Source organism: Tachysurus vachellii, chromosome 7 (genome assembly GCF_030014155.1).
Source record: "Tachysurus vachellii isolate PV-2020 chromosome 7, HZAU_Pvac_v1, whole genome shotgun sequence".
NCBI lineage: Eukaryota > Metazoa > Chordata > Actinopteri > Siluriformes > Bagridae > Tachysurus > Tachysurus vachellii.
In genome coordinates, this window is record NC_083466.1 from 11988143 (window position 1) to 12006060 (window position 17918).

Here is a 17918-nt window from a genome sequence, read left to right on the forward strand (position 1 = left end):
CTGTGGTTGCTAGCTGACCCCAATCCACCTGAGCTGGGTATTTACAACCACTGAGGGGCCTGAAAGATGTGGGAGGAAGTCCATAAATAATAGCTTGAAAGTTAGTAAGGTTGCCTTTAAGCAGGGAGCTATAAACCCCTGGAGAGTAAGATCTGCAGGGTTTATTTGCCACAGTCTTGTTCTCGTTCCTGTCATTTAGTCTCTATACATTCTGTATGCATACACTGAGGGTGGAATGAATTCATTGCACAACGAACATATAATATATTCTAAACTGATACAAATGCAGATTCGAGAAAGAGGTGCAATATACAGTACATTGTTTTTTGTTTGATTTCTATTCTTGTACGTTTCTGATCATTCTGGAATATGTCCAAAACTGAAGTAAATCTGACATTATGAGGTAGATATTGTCATGATCTATGATCAATAGTTCCCTGAATTTGGAAAAGTATTATTTCTTTTTAAAGAAGGCAGACCTTCAGGAACTAAAAAAAAATTGAAATGAAAAGACCATGTGTGCCAAAAATTAATAAAAGTACACAATGTTTCTAGAGAAACTGGATGTGTCAGACAAAAATCCTTCTTCTGCTATCCAAGTTGTGGCTGTAGCAGGTGCAACTAGAAATATCATATGTTTATTATTAGTATTATTATTATTAGTAATAACAACATTATTTAAGGAAGCACAAATATACATTGGCATATTTTAGTATCCATCCAGGCAAGAGGTGTGTTTGTGTCATATCAGTCCACTGTAACTGTCTGTCTGTTTGTCTGTCTTGTGTCTATAGCAATCAGAGATATATTTCTTGAAAAAAAAAAAAAAATCTGTAAATACTTTAAATGACATTTCCTACAGTTAAAGTGTCTAGCAGAAGAACTCACCAGTGATTCCTGCAGAAGGACTTGGAGTTGCGAGTGTCCGTTGGCATGTGCTAGCATCAGAGGTGTGTGTCCTGAACTGTTGGTGCTTCTCATGGCTTCTTGAGCTCCAGGGCACTGTAAAAGAACACTGGCTAGATCTTTCAGCCCGTACAGTGCCGCAAAGTGTAGCAGAGTTGGGATGTCCTCCGAGGTGGATACTGAAAGTGACACCGGAGGTTTATTTCTATTATCCTGTATAATGAATGGCTAAAAATGTTTGATGATAAAAAAATAAAAATAAAAAAAGCATAGCAAGTCCAAAAGTGTAAAAACAGAGAGATCTAAATCGTGAGCAGATTTGAAGGCCCACAGAAACGTGGTAGCAGAATCAAATGCATAGTCAAAAATAAAACAGAAAATTGATAGACTGTCATTGCTTTGGAAGCTATATAAAAGGTTACTTTACACCGAGGCTTTAGCTGCAGTGTCAAAGCTCTATCTCAGTGTGTAGGTGTAAGAACGCGATGCAATATTTATCAGTAGGATTTGTCCAGCTTCATATATGACTATATTAAACTTAATATGTAGATTATTCTGGTTAATGTTTTGTTGCCTGTGCTATTTTTTTAATCCAGCTATTTTGAAACTTACTGTTTAAACTGGATGAAAATTCATTTCTTGTAGGCTGTGGTCAGCTTGTACCCTGACTGATGACCGGCACTGCTTGCAGAAGACAGCTCAGAGGCAGCTATCGACAATCATTTGTTGGTCACAGGATCAATACCTGACTACTGATGAACTGATTACACCATCAATCAGTGTCCAATTTGTAAACCGCTCCTGGTTATTTAGGACCAGCTTTCAGTGTGTGCACTAAAACACTGGCAAGGTCAGGCACAGCATTCACAAAACACCACAGCAGCAGCCATTTTAGTATTCCATAGATTTAATGGGGCAGGACAACATACTGACATGGCCTCAAATAAAATAAAGTTACAGAAGCTATCAATTGCCTATAACTGCTACAGTATATGCTACTATTTAGTGTATATTAAGACTAAGCACGTAAAAGGTTGAAAGTAGACAACTAAACAATTAATTACAGTTATACAGTCTAGTAGTTTGTTTTGAGAGATTTTGCTGTGTTTCATACAGCAGGGGTGTTTCCTGTCACCAGCGATGCAAACATATAACAGCTAATATCATTACACAGGGTTGCCAGGTTTTAGCAAACATTTCCAACCACCTACACTCACAAACCAGACTTGAAACAAGCCCATAAAATTCAGACATTGGAAAACAGAAACACTTTTTCCCTTTTTCTAAGCTTTTACATAGAAAACAAGGTCACTGTGGTGCAGACACATTTCTGACATAATCCAGTCCATAATCCTTCTTTCTTTCACCCACTCATTGCAATATACTGCATCTTAAATTAAAAATGGATGTGAAAATCATAGACACACTGTCTGCATGCTGTGATCTCATTCTAATTGGTCGCTACAAACAAAGATCTTGATGGCCGAGGGGTATTTTTTGGAATATATATTTTTTAGAACAATGGCAGCTTGGTGGTGCTGGGGTGCTGAACCCCAACCTTCCTGTCATTAAGTCAGAGCCTTAACCACTTGAGATATCACCACCCCACAGCTGAAGCATGGAAAAAAGTATACCAAAACTGGCCAGCATGGGAAAATCTGTGCTCACGATAGCTTCAGTTTTTGCAGGAGAGGAACCTGATGTGGTCTATTGCTGGTGTAGACAATTCATCACAAGGTTAGATGTTTTGTACATTCTGAGAAGTGATTATATGAGTTATTTTATCCTTACTAGGAGCTTGAACCAGTCTGACCTCTCTTAACAAAAAGGCACCTATAGAACTGGCTCTCACTCTGTCTCAGTTTGAGAGAATGGTGTGTGTGAAAATCTAAGGAGATCAGCAGTTTTTTTTCATGTTCTTTGTGCATCAAGGAATATTTTGACATCATATTATATTACGGCCCATTTCAATATTAGAGTTTATTCATCTAAAAGATATCCTTTTTATTTGCAGGCCAAAAACACCACAATATCACATTATGTGCTATCTTCTAAGAGATCGGCACAGAGGAGGATTTAAGAGAATGTACATTACCAAGAACCAAAGGTCAAATTAAATGACACGCATTCCCTAATCAGACTGTTATTGCTTTCAGACGCCATATCAATAAAGTGGAGCGAAGTTGGTAAGTGAATGTATATGAGTATGTGCGTACAAATGTAAATGAGAAACAGTGGCTTAAAATACATAAGAAAGGCATTCAGAGCAAGTGATACACATGAAGCTTGATTCAGATTTCAAGAAAGCAGAAATGAGTGATAGGGGATATGTGGGGTCATCTGACATTTACGAGCTCAGGTGTATAAGGGTGACTGCGTCGATAGCAGATTCAGTAGATATGATTTGTTCTCTGCAAATGAGATTGTGCAGAGTTTCTCAAGTTATCATTTTTAAATGACGGTTATCTGCTCTTTCAATTTGCATTCTCTAGCAGAACCAGAGATGAGGTTAATACTGTGTAACTGGTGCATGGTATGTTCTGTAAAACTCATGTCAACTTGACTTTTTCCTTAGAAATGATGATCTGTGAAATGACATGCTTGTCATTTCCAATCCTGCCAATAAGTTGCGTTTCAGTTTTACTTGGAAGCGAGATTGCCTTCTGCTGCATATAATTAAAATCTCAAAACTAGCATTTCCAGTCTAGCTCGACAGTTGACCTCATTATATATAAATATATATATCATAACATAACAATTACTGTGAATTAAAGTGTGTTTTAGTGCTCTGGGCCTTCCAGTGAAAGAAAGGAAGTCAGTCATAAATGCCCAAAAGAATGTACCTATCTGAGCCGGATGAGATTCCTTGATAATTTATTCATGAACAGAATGAGAAATGAGGAACCTGTAGATGCAAGGCAGGGACTGGGGAAAGCTGCTTCTAGCTGCCTATCAGTTCTGGCTTCTGTTGAATTGAGTTGTGGTCAGTGTTCATGAGTAATTCAGATCCAGAGAATCATTCACCTCTAGCCAGAGTCTGATCAGCCTGCAGTCCTTGGAAACCTCCAGTAGGCATCTTCTTCACCACACATGCTGCTAGAATGTGATCCAGCTTCTCTGAGGAGGATGACTGAAAAGCCTGAATCAAATACATTTAAACCAATAAACATAAATCTTAATATTTTCATCTTGCTTTTTTCATAAACCTCTTATTTAAGGTATTTACAGAGCTTTGACACCGACACTGGCATGCTAGACATATTCAGGTGGGAAAGTTATTTAAATGATATATGATCAAAATAAACATACCCATACCTGCTTAAACCTAGATACTGTATATACTTAACATAACAATGCATTTGAAAAATTCCAGGATGGTGTTTGATATCTGTATTTTACCTGCAACATACTGTGTCTGTGGTGTTTGCTTAATGGAGCCTCTAATGTGTTTCATCCTGTTTGTGTACCTGACACATGAAGTTCATCGGGTCTGCAGCCTGCTTGAGCAAGCGGGAAATCTCTCCCATAGTGTTGTAGTAGTGTAGGTGTGTGCTTCCCTTCACTACGTCTCCACAGTAGAGCGTTACAGCCACATTTCCAGCAGGAAATTCTGTAACATGCAATTAGCATAATCCTGACCAAAACAAACCTTCATGCATCGTGAATTTTCTCTGTTTACAGAGCTGACAGAAGATACTGTTATTTCCTTTTTGCCAACGTTTAGGATGAGAAAAATGATTCTTTCGTTAGGCTCTAGGGTTAGGCAAATTACTGATTTATTATTTTACACAATTGTACTTTAAACATCTGTGCAGAGAGAGAGAGAGAGAGAGAGAGAGAGAGAATAGAAACTAAACTTCACTATAAATACATTTTTTGTTTATTCTATCCACAACCACATGAGTTCAGACATAGCTACATTCTCCAGAGAAAAAGTGGAAATGTTTAGGATAAATCTTTACCTGCAGCAGTCACACTGAGAGTGCTCTCATTCCAGTTTTTTGGCTTTACTCTCACTTTCTGCTTGCTCCCACTGAACTCCACTTCCAAGTCTTTACTAGCTATGGCCTGCCGCAGGAGAAGGAAAACCTCCCCAGGATTCTGTGAAGAGGGAGATCAAGTCATGAACTGTACAACGTTGTATTCATTTAGAGTTATAGTAACAACTTTTACATTACAATCAAACAGTTTAAACATTTATTGCTTACTAGTTCATCTTTATCGATTACTGTCATATTCAATTTTCCTAAGATTTCTGTCCTGATGTGTATGTCCCCCTTTGTCTGGCCCTTCATTTATTTTTGGGATTTATTTGTCCACCACATCCCACAAAAGCTCAATCAGATTGAGAATGAGATCTGAGATTGAGACTCTGAGTCCGTCCTCTAGCCATCACAGTTTGGTCCTTGTCAAAGTGTCTCAGATCCTTATGCTTGCCCATTTTTCCTGCTTTGAACACATTAGCATCAAGACTTAACTAATCACATTCTGCCTAATATACAGTAATCCACCCCCAGAGGGGTGCCATAGTAACGAGATAATCCTTGTTATTTACTTCACCTCTTCTTCACGTCAGTGGTTTTAATATTATGGCTAATAGTTCCTGTATATGAAGTAATAAAACTCTTTGATAACACACAAAAATATATTTCATTATATTCCAACAACAGCTTTTGAAGTGTTTCATTTCTTTCATTTCAGCAATTTGGATTTATCATTGCAACCAGCAGACTTTGGAATTGATCCTAATAAAGTCACTGGTCAAAACAAGAACTAAACTTCTTCTTTCTCTAAATGAAATGATTAGAATAGCTTCTTACATGTTTCAGACATACAAATTAGTAGCAAGATGACCTATGTTCCCGGTGGTACCACTGATGTGGAGATCTACAACTGATTAATGCTGACGCGGTAACTCTATATTATACTAATATTATATCAATGTCTCCTCAGACATCATGTCATCGCATCAATTTTCTTTATTATCAGTCTTTGTTAATTAGATTATATGTGTCCTATATTAATACGTGGAGCATCTCCGTTAGAGTTAGTCGTGACAACAGGAATGACAGCTCATTAGAACGAGCACATTAATAGAAACCTGTTGTTTGCCTTGAAGCCAGCACTACTGTCAATGTTGTAGTTGTTAGTGCTAATTGTTGTTGTAGTTGTCAATGTTAAGGAAAATTAATCAACACCTTCTGAGAATTTACCAGCGTTGTCTGGATTATTAAAAGACTTTGATGTCACTCTGAGAAAACATTCCAGAGACATGCTGTACTATTAGGAGAAAAAGACATCAACTATCACATTTGAAAGCTGCACTTATATATCATATACATATATATGATTTTATTATTTTTCCCATAGCAACTCGGTCATTATTAACACTAGTATGGATATGTTTGGTCTGTAGCTAGTAATAATGGTGTTTATTACAGTATTGTGTTGCTCTATCATGAAGCATTTCATTAAATATTTTTCATTTGTCTTCTTTTAAGGAATTCATTTGTTTTTATCTTTTTTATGAAATGTAGTTAAATAGTGATGCAGACCTCACAAGAAACATGAGTGGGCAGGACTAGAAGAGAGGATCTGGCACCAGCAGAATGTCTTCTGTCCAGTTTTGGTTCCTGAGGAATTCTCGTGTCTCCTGACATCTGTCCACCTGAGACCAAATAAAAGTGAAATCCTTAAAATGTATTCATAGTATATTAAACCATTTGCGTCTAATTTTGAAAGGTGAAAATACGTGTAGTTCATCATCTCGTGATTGTTTATCATCAATAATTATTGTTATCGTTGTAGTTAACTTTTCTAATCCTATTTTGACTAGCAGCCATTTTCCCAAGCAGGAAATTAGGATTTGCATATTGAGTGATAAAGAAGAAAAGCTCTGAGTTTGCATATGATTTGCCACTGGACCAAACACACCCACTCCTAATAACAGTTTCTGGTCATATCTTCCTATGTGGAAGTTCCTGGGTCATTATAAATACTATATCTCTACAAATATTTATTAATATTAATATTTTAAATAATCATCCAAATCTTTTAGTTCTCATGGTTAAATAGGACATTAAATATTATCAAAAGGCTAGTACAAGTTCAAAAATAAAAAGGATAATAATGAATCTACATCAGGCTAGGAAATTTGCATTAGTTATGGTAATACAGTCTGTGACAAAATAAGGATTGAAACAAAATGGTCTCTAGTGTTAGTTTTTTTTTTTTATAATGTGGAAATGATATAGTGATTATTGCTCTGCAGAGTTGTGGCTTATCCTGCAAAGTGAGCACCAACAAAACTGTTATTATGAATAAATAGTACAAGCTGTCAGACTGATCAGAGCAGCACACAGTGTTCTCATGGAGACAGCTGACAGACTAAGCAGGTTTTATAATGGTAAAATGGAGCTGTCTGTTTGTTTGGAGCTGCTGAGAGACTGCAGAGGACAATATCTAATCAACATGCTTCATTGTTTGGTAGATATTTGGCTAAATCTACTTCCATTGCAGATACCTAGCTTCTTTTTTTAAGGACTCAGTGTTTATACAAACACAATACTACAGTTGCCACTGAAGCATAATGATGCTGTCACCTTCATTTTGTGGGTTTTTCTTTTTTGGTGTGTGTGTGTGTGTGTGTGTGTGTTATGTATAATTTTTTTCTTTATGGTATTGCAATATTTTTTATTTGAATGATTTGTGTTGAGTTTGCCATCTTAGTAACCGACTCTATATTCTCCCTTACTTCAATAGAATTTATTCTAATACCCAGTGACAGCTGAACACAGTGAGTACTGTACCATGTTTCATGCCATTGTACTTTAAACATCTGTGCAGAGAGAGAGAGAGAGAGAGAGAGAGAGAGAGAGAGAGAGAGAGAGAGAGAGAGAATAGAAACTAAACTTCACTATAAATACATCTTTTTGTTTATTCTATCCACAACCACATGAGTTACATTCTAGACATAGCTACATTCTCCAGAGAAAAAGTGGAAATGTGAATGATTTGTGTTGAGTTTGCCATCTTAGTAACCGACTCTACTTTATATTCTCCCTTACTTCAATAGAATTTATTCTAATACCCAGTGACTGCTGAACACAGTGAGTACTGTACCATGTTTCATGTCATTTGTTTTTTTCTCATATTGATATTTACACACAAAGTTTGACATACCTGACCCCGTGTTGTGTGTATTACCTGAATGTATACTTGATGCGGGTGTTCAAGAGGCATGTAATATGTGTGGGAGAGAAAAAGAGCGAGGGAGGGTGATGTGTGACCGTGTGAAAGCACAAAAAAGAATGGAAAGAATGGAAATGTCAATGACAATGGTTATGTCCTAACTTTTCCTGAGAGGTGGACCTGCTGTTCATGAAAAATATTGAGTGGAGCTGCAATATGAAAGTACATATGAGGAGCGATTCTGTACAAAACACAGTGAACACAACTATATTTAAATTTCAACAAACTGTTTTCATTCCATATGCATAGCTATAGATAGATAGATAGATAGATAGATAGATAGATAGATAGATAGATAGATAGATAGATAGATAGATAGATAGATAGATAGATAGTGTGGTTGGTTGTGAAATACAATGCATTTTGAAGAAAGACACACTGTTTAGCTTATCATTAATCTGGCAACCCTGCCTTTTATTTTTAATTCCCTGAGATAACATACCCTGGTATGTACTGTATAATATATGGGGCTATTAGAGATGAGGGTTTAAAGTGACCAACATTTCTTAAAAGCATATTGGCACTGTAAAGGATTTTAAGAGTTTTTCTTTTTTATATATATAACCATAGGTAATGTATGTTTCCTTGAAAGAAAGGAAGTAAAATTTCCAAATTTTCATTTGGAACGTGGATATCAGGGAAGGAAGTAGATTAGTTCAGAACTTCCTCATTATTAGCTGCACCTGCTCATTATTAACACTCATTAACACTTGTATATATAAAGCTTAGTGTGTGTTTATGCTTTTGTCATCTGTTACTCTAAATGTACGAGCTTAATGCATTGACATTTCATGCATTTTCTCTATTAATTGTTTATTGCAATATTCTACCATATTTTCCTATATGCCCTGTATTCTCCTATTTGTATGTCCTATACATGTATCTGTATTCTCTGAGAATGTGCTTTCATACAATAAGGTTCATACAATTCTACTATACTATAATAGGAATTCTATTATAGTATGAAAATGATCTATGGTGTAATGCGCCACGATAAGTTTCTAATAAATAATATGTTTTTTTATTAAATGAAAGAACAATGTAGTATATTTGTTGCTGTGGAACAAGAAACACATTAGATCCTGTTGTCTTCTTTTCCTGTTACCAAGAAACCATAGAACCCTTTATAATGAAGACATTTCCATGTTCTTCATGAAAATTTAAGCAAGCTCTGATTGGTACAAAGCGCTGCCTCTGAAAATCCATTCGAATAAAATGCTAAACCATCTTTACACATTGGTTTATATGGCACATACACCACAGAGTGCCTGTATAACTTGTTACTATTGAAACTATACCATTTTAGCACAAGTGCATTTGCCTTCCAGTTGAAGTAATGTCAGAGCTACTGTTGCTAACATTAATCTACACCTTCAACCAGCATTGAACATTGGACATTGAACAGTTTTGTGCTCTAACGTGGTATGTATATATATATATATATATATGTGTGTGTGTGTGTGTGTGTGTGTGTGTGTGTGTGTGTGTGTGTGTGAGTCAGGAAATAATCAAGCATATACTTATCTTACTAGTATACTAAGCATATACTAGTAAGATAAGAATAACCAGTAGTAACCAGTATATATAATAAAAAATAGTATAAATAACCAGTGATAATAATAATGCTAATTACTAATGATAAGTATTGGTGATTTGTTAATTCACTGTGATAAATAATACCTTAGAGTCTAACTACAGCCCACAAGACACCACTCATAAGATGGTGTCGTAAGATTTTTTTTAATTAAAAAAAAACTTTGAAACTTTTTCATTGTAACTTTGAACAATGTTTTAAACTCATGGTATCTTAAGTATGTAACCTAGTGAACCAGTATTAATGTATCAAATGGTAGAGATGTAAGCACTTATGTACATCGCTCTGGATAAGGGCGTCTGCCAAATGCTGTAAATGTAAATGTAAATGTAAATGTATGGCCAAACATGGCCACCAAAGGTAACAACTGATCACCATCACCTGGACTCAATTACAAAGTCACACTCAATATCTCTTTTTGTGAAATTATATGGTTTGTGCTATTATTCCAGTCAGTGCCATGCCTTGTATTGTGGCACATGCTCTCTGGTATTTTGATCTAATTCTCTTCTGTTTTTTCTTATTATTGCTCTTTGCTGTGCCAGGTTCATGCTGTTTACACGTCACCTGATCATTACTTGTTTTCTGACCAGGTTAACTCAACTCAAGTTTTAGGCTATTTAAGTTGCAACTCAGAAAAACATTTTTTTAGATTGAATTTTTACAGGTTTCTCTGAGGAAAATATGATTCTTTTATTAGTATGAAGTATAACATAATATATACTTTATAAAATGGGTGATGGTCTCTCAAGAGGCTGATCCACTCATGATCCATGATGCATGACTATGCATTGAGTTGAGTGAAGAGGAAAAGGAGGAGTTTCGAAATGTTTTCAAAATGTTCAAAACTAATATTAATGGTTATTCACATTAGAGATGTAAATTAGACATGTTTAATTACTTCCTGATGTTAAATTTATCATTGTGAACCTATTAGTTAAGTATTAATATAATGCATACTTCTAGACTTTAGAGTACAGACTTACTGGGAATTTACTTATTAAACTTTGCATTTGACACTGATGAAGTGTATTCATTAAAGGTATGGAACAGTGTGTAAATGCCATAATTACTGTATTTGCATAGATGGACCAATGTTATTGAAGCACACATTGCCCACAGTGTCTGTCAAGTTGCTATTGTTTATTGAAAATGCTGCTTAGCATATCCTGTCTATAGTGAAAAAAAAATGTAACACTAAAATGCTATAGTAGAATACAAACATACACTGATGTGCGGTTTTTAATAACGTTTTTGAAAAAGAGGTGCTGCTTACCATCTGGTATTTTTCATGTGGATTATATATTGTTAGGGGTGGTAATTGGCTTGTCAGTGCACAGTGTGGATAATGAAGATTCAAACATGTGGAAAATCTCTCTCTCTATGTCTATTTCTTTCTCTCTCTCTCTCTCTCTCTCTCTCTCTCTCTCTCTCTCTCTCTCTCTTTCTCTCTCACTAATTCTCTCTCTCTCTCTCTCTCTCTCTCTTTCTTTCTCACTAATTCTCTCTCTCTCTCTCTCTCTCTTTCTCACTAATTCTCTCTCTCTCTCTCTCTCTCTCTCTCTCTCTCTCTCTCTCTCTCTCTCTCTCTCTCTCTCTCTCTCTCTCTTTCTCTCTCACTAATTCTCTCTCTCTCTCTCTCTCTCTCTCTTTCTCACTAATTCTCTCTCTCTCTCTCTCTCTCTCTCTCTCTCTCTCTTTCTCACTAATTCTCTCTCTCTCTCTCTCTCTCTCTCTCTCTCTCTCTCTCTACTCTCTCTCACTTTCTCACTCAGCTCCCCTCCCCACTCACACTGCTCTGTAATTACAGTCCTCAGGATCACCGATCACGCTGGCAGAATGTAAACTTGATTAAGTTCCCCTAACACTGCTTAACCTGCTGCGCCAAGTTATTTAGCACAGCTAGACTTCTGCATTGGAGGCTGATGCTTCTTTCAGCTGGGAAAGAATGCAATTTACTGGCGGTCTTTAGAGTAATTCTCTTTATTTTTTTTTATTAAATCTGACTTCCTCACCTTGTCTGAGCCACTCTATTATTTGTATACTTGGGCATGCTCTTTGCGCATGGTCTGCTTCAGATAAGCCAGTAAGGTTAATCATTGTTAACACCTTTTCATCCTCAAAATGCTTTTTTCTTTCATAATGAAGAATCACAATCCTTCTTCCTCAGCTGCCTTACCCTTTTTATCACTCGCCATTTGTTATGTCAGGAAGAGCTGCCATTATTAACCATAGACTTGCTTATAGTTTCCCAGCAACTTCTCAGAACCAGTCATCAATTCCTCACCCTTTGACTCCATAAATATTTGTTTAAGGCTCACCTCTCTGAATTATGTCGAGCACAGCTGAGCAGTACTCCTGTGCATCATGTTCACTCGAGATCTGCAGACATTCTTCACCCTTCAGAGGAATGAGTTCTAGTAGGGGATCCAGGCTTTCGACACCACACAGCAGCACCACGACACATGTCTCAGGCCTTAGCACACGTGCTAAGAAAAAGCGGTACAGTTGGCACATGCCTTCCAGCATACCCTGCGACAGGATGAGCAGTTTGCACTTGTAGCCATTCAGCTCCAGAAAGTTGTCTTGCCGACTGGATACAATGTTGTAGCAACATATACCGGTCTCTGGAACAGATTTTGCCAGGATGGAGCGTATGTATAAGGCCCACTGCTCTGCCTCCTGCTCAAAGATGATTAGCAGCTCTTTACCTAGAGCAAGAAGAGGAGAGGGTACAGTAGATGAAGGCCACAATGTACGCTCAGTGGTGTGACAAAGTACGGCCAAAAGTATGTAAGTTTGTTTACACCTGACCATACAGTACATTAAACCCATAAAACAGCCCATTTCAGCTTTTGCTAATATTTCAGCGTTTGCTACTATAATAACTCCCAATCTTTTTTATATGTTTACCTTTAGATTTTCAAGTGTGGCTGTTGGGACGTTCTCATTTGGCCACAAACAGCATTAGCGGTGGTGGGTGAGGAGGTCTGGATTGCAGTCAGCATTCCAGTTCATCCCAAAGGTGTTCACAAATTCTTCCAAACCAACCTTTTTAAACCATATTATTGTGCCTCATAGCATTAGTGAGATCAGACACTGATGGCAGATAAGGAAGCCTGGTGCTTTGTTCCATTGCAGCCCAAGACAATCAGTGGGGTTGACTTCAGGGCTCTGTGTAGGCAACTTGGGCAAACCATGCCTTTATTGACCTCACTTTGTACACTGTAGTATTGTGATGCTTGAACTGGAATGGCCCTTATAGTTTAGAAAATTGTAATGCTACAGAATACTAAAGCATTCTAGTTTATGCGTTTCCAATTTTGTGGCAAACGTTTGGGCAACACATGTCTTTGATTGCCATGGGGCCATAAACTTGTAGTTTATGTAGAATAATTTGTAGACCTCAAGCTATTATTATAGTGTTCTGTAGTAAGTTACTAGAATATTCTATATGTTTCAAGGTACACTATAGCATACTAAAGTAAGCGCTTAAAAAAGAAATTACTACAATATTAATGCTATTTGTGTGTATGTTAAAGTATTTTTATAATAGTTTTGTAGTGGTATGAATAGTGGTCAGGGTTTAATATAAAATGTATTCAAATACTTTAAAGGTATGATTATTCTGATAACCTTCATTGTTTTATTAAACATTAAGTAGTAACTTTCCATATTTTTCTTTTTGATTTTGTAGCATTAATACTCCACAGCTTTTGAAAAAATACCCAATCTTTTTATTATAGTCAGAATGGCCAACTGGGTGTTGACATTGGAAGGAGAAATGAAAACTTGTAAATCATACTAAAGGTGAAAGTTGCTGACTATAAGAGACTCTATGCAACATAGAGCAACATCAATTAGCATTATCCCCTTCCTCAGCGTTTAAAATGTGATTTATAAGGAGGATGTTAATGCTGCTTGTTTTACTTATGAAGATGTATTTCCTTATCATGAAAAATAGGTAGCGTTCTCCACTAAGACTCTACGACAACACACAATCAGCAAAGACTTTATACTACTTTGTACATTACATCCTAATTTTTTTTACTAATGTTCTAACACTGTATACATAATTTTAGATTTAGACATGTTTAAAGAATCATTTTCACTTTAAGCATGGGTGAACGTTTTAAGAAATAAAAAGGGTTGTAACTCACCTGTTTTGCTCATCTTTCTGTCTAGGCGACAAGTGACACTGCGATATACACACACAGGTCCTTTGTGTTAATATCTGTTAACAGACTAGGAGTCGGTGCGTCACAGGGATGTATGATCTGTGAAGGCGGGTTATGACCACAGTTTCCCTGTTTATAGTTATAATCCTCGCACACACCCACTCACACACATACACACACACACACACACAGTCTCCACTCAGATGTTTGTTGTGATATTGTATGTTATTGTATATCCCAAAAAAAGTTAGTTCTATCTATCATAATTACTGAGCTGAAGTTTCCCAAAAAATGTGCATAATAAATAAGGAACACTCTCGATGCTGATACTAAATGGTTTCATATAAATCTAATGCATATCACAGATTGGATTTAATTCTACGCTATGCTATTAATCCACTATATTAATAATCCACTGTATCTTTTTGACTGTGTTTCTGCTTTAGAATATAATTAATGCACACTGTAGACTACATTCCAATATACTGTTTAATGCAGTCTTACAATTTACAATAGGTGTGTTTTGTAACACTAGCTTGTTCTGCTATGCAAAACTCAGACATAACAGTATATCATTGACTATTGTTTCCACATGGTGCACGCTCTGAGTTCCAAAGAAAGGTAACTGTTAAAGGCCTTTGATAAAGATAAACATTGTCTGTAACCTTGAGTTACATAAGTGGAATTACAGTCTAGTCTATTTTAACATATAGCAAGCACCACTTAACCTTTATAACAACATACCTTTTCATTGTAGAAAAGCACACGCACTGTAAAACAAATATCATGCTAACTTAAAAAAAAAAAAAAAAAGATTATTGACTGTGATGTTTGGTCTAACATTTAATTATGACCTTAACACTGCAGTGCTTTTTCTAGTTTTCTTCTTAACAATGAAAGAGGTTTGGGCCAAAACAAAAACAAAAAACTGAACATTCATTCATCCATATTAAAAATGGTCAACACACTTGAATAATGCTATAGGCTTTGTGAGCTTTAGTAATAGCGAATAGATACAGAATAGATTGCAATAGAGATTTGACAAAATACAATCATCCAGAATGCAGTATAGCAGTTTGTTCTCATTCCTGACATGGACAGTATCCACTCCATTACCCATAATTCCTTTCGTTTACGATTTGGCAGATTTTAGCATTTGGCAGATGCCTTTATTCACAGTTACAAAACTTACATTCTATACAATTGAAGGTAAAGGACTGCTCAGGGGCCCAGCAGTGGCAGCTTGGTGAACCTGGGATTTGAGCTCACAACCTTCCAACTGGTAGGCCAACACATTTACCACTAGGCTACCACTAATAATCCCCACCCCACCCCCACCCCCCGGCAAATCATTTCCCTATCCTAGTCTTTACAATATACATGTCTTACAAAAAAAATAGTTCTAATAGACTCTTACACTTACAATTTGCCTTTGCTTGCTAAAATATATTAATTATTAATGTATTAAATAAACATTTATCACATATACACTAAAATGTATGAGTAAACTTTAAACTATCACTATGCAAGTAAACCAACCATCTCAGCACCTCTCATCACTTGTTGCATTTCCCATTACGACTTCAACATTATTTGACCACTTAGGGGCAAGAATAACTAAATGGGAAGTGAGCACTCTGCCCTCACCATTGTGCAACATCTGGAAGGTGAGAAAATCAATGAAATAACGACTTATGGCTGTTAAATAGCAAACGTTTTTGAAAATCATCCCTCCCTGAAAAAGGTCATTAGTATTTCAACAAAATTAAAAATGAAATAATTTTAATTTTATAGCCCTTTTAACAAGGACATTGCAGCGCTGCAGATATCTGGATGAGAAAGATCCCAGATCTCCTTACCACTGTATGGATGGAATGGATGGATGGAATTCAGTGTTCTTCAGCGATCCTTACATTCAGCAGATAGGAATCCAGTAGAACACCTTTATAATGTGGTAGAACAGGAGATTCACAACAGAAAATTCTGCATGGATTGTGTTCTGTAATTATATCAAAAGAGACCAGAAGAACTGTTTCCTAACTGTTGTGGACTCCATGGCACAAAGGCTGTTTTAAGAGAAAAGAGAGGCTCTATGCTGTATTAGTATAGCATTCCTAATAAAGTGTCCTATGAGCTCTGGTATATGACTCTGACCCAATTGCTTCTTCTTCTTCTTCTTCTTCTTCTTCTTCTTCTTCTTCTTCTCTTATTAAGCAAGCCACAGTACTGCATCAATGGCTGTAAGACTATGTAATTCATTTCATTTAATGCGTCATTCATTACGTCATTCATTTTTTTTCCTTTTTTTGTTTGCTTCATTTAATATACAAGCAATTATTATTCAAAACATTCCTCTTGGGATTGCAAAAGGGTTATCACTTGACATAAGCCATCTGAAGTTTGTGACCATTTATTTTATTTAAAAATATAGCTCAGCAAGCCACTCTGATTGGTGTACTGTGGGTCATCTTACTATGTTCCTGTATCCTTCATGTGGTGTTTGAGGACAACAACCCCAATCAATACACAAATGTCAGACTGTATATTTATAATCACACCCTCCAGTATCACCCAAATGAGGATGGGTTCCCTTTTGAGTCTGGTTCCTCTCAAGGTTTCTTCCTCTTCCATCTAAGGGAGTTTTTTCTTGCTACAGTCTCCTCGGTCACCTCAGGCTTGCGCATTAGTGGTCAATACAAACACATTTAAATATAAGTCTTATTAAATATAAGTTTAAATATAAGTATTAATGTTTGTATTATATTAATCTCTGTAGAATATTACATTTTTTGTGTTATGTTTTTCATGTTTTGTAAAGCTGCTTTGAGACAATGTCTATTGTTAAAAGCGCTAAACAAATAAATTGAATTGATTTGAATTATTTCAGGGGCACAGTGGCTTAGTGGTTAGCATGTTTGCCTCACACCTCCAGGGTTGGGGGTTCGATGTTCTCCCCGTGCCTCAGGGGTTTGGGATGTGGGTTGCACGTTCTCCCCGTGCCTCGGGGGTTTCCTCCGGGTACTCCGGTTTCCTCCCCTGGTCCAAAAACATGCATGGTAGGTTGATTGGCATCTCTGGAAAAATTGTCCGTAGTGTGTGATTGTGTGAGTGAATGAGAGTGTGTGTGTGCCCTGCGATGGGTTGGCACTCCGTCCAGGGTGTATCCTGCCTTGATGCCCGATGCCCCATGACCCGAGAAGTTCGGATAAGCGGTAGAAAATGAGTGAGTGAGTGAATTATTTCAAATGTGCTCTTGTTAATTATATATATGTGTGTGTGTGAGTGTGTGTGTGTGTGTGTGTGTGTGTGTGTGTGTGTGTGTGTGTGAGATTAATGCATAATGTTGTATACTATTGCTATACACACATTCAGTATCCCTGTTGATTCTTTTCTGTAGTTGTTAAATAAGAAAACGCAAACACAAAGTAAGCCTTTGAGATTTTCTTCTATGTAAAAGTTGAACATTTGCAACATGTACAGTAATTTCATCCAGAAACTGATATACCTGAACAAAATAAAATGTTCTGCTTGACTAGAAATGCAAGGCTCTAATCATTCCAGGAAAAGTAGCAGGCTGGGGAGAAAGAAATGCGTATGGTTTCAAATGGACTGTAATTAGTGAAGCGAGCATGAATCTTCATATCTATACTTTTACATTTCTCACTTCTCGCAGATACACTCCTGCTTAGACTGAATCTGTTCTGCTCATTAGATAAATCTTTGGAGAGAGGACCACCCACCAATCTAATTGTGAACAGTGCTTGGTTTTTCATGTCATCACTTTCTCTTTTTTACTCAGGTGAAATTGGTGGGAAATAAAGCCTGAGAATGCTGTGAATTAATTTAAGACTAGTGGGCAGCAAATTAGACCAAAGTGATCTTATTGTGAACTTGTCTGGCTATCTTATTAAGTGAGGTCTGGCTTTGAGATAAATCCTCTACCATGGTCAGAGAGAAACAGCCTATTGGTGTTTTTACCACACATCAAT

The 17918-nt window shown here is 36.6% G+C and overlaps 1 protein-coding gene across 1 annotated transcript in view; it reads right to left on the reverse strand.

Annotated features, from left to right (window-relative positions):
* Window positions 1-14019, reverse strand: part of LOC132848537 (B-cell scaffold protein with ankyrin repeats-like) — a 35117-nt gene extending 21098 nt beyond the window's left edge. Inside the window, exons 1-7 of the mRNA XM_060874336.1 lie at window positions 13912-14019; window positions 12073-12462; window positions 6462-6574; window positions 4869-5007; window positions 4374-4516; window positions 3931-4045; window positions 889-1085 (exon numbers count right to left, since the gene is read on the reverse strand). Coding sequence (XP_060730319.1) covers window positions 889-1085; window positions 3931-4045; window positions 4374-4516; window positions 4869-5007; window positions 6462-6574; window positions 12073-12462; window positions 13912-13924 — 1110 coding nt within the window. The 5' untranslated portion in view covers window positions 13925-14019. The remainder of the gene's footprint in view (window positions 1-888; window positions 1086-3930; window positions 4046-4373; window positions 4517-4868; window positions 5008-6461; window positions 6575-12072; window positions 12463-13911) is intronic.
* Between the last annotated feature and the right edge of the window lie 3899 nt (window positions 14020-17918).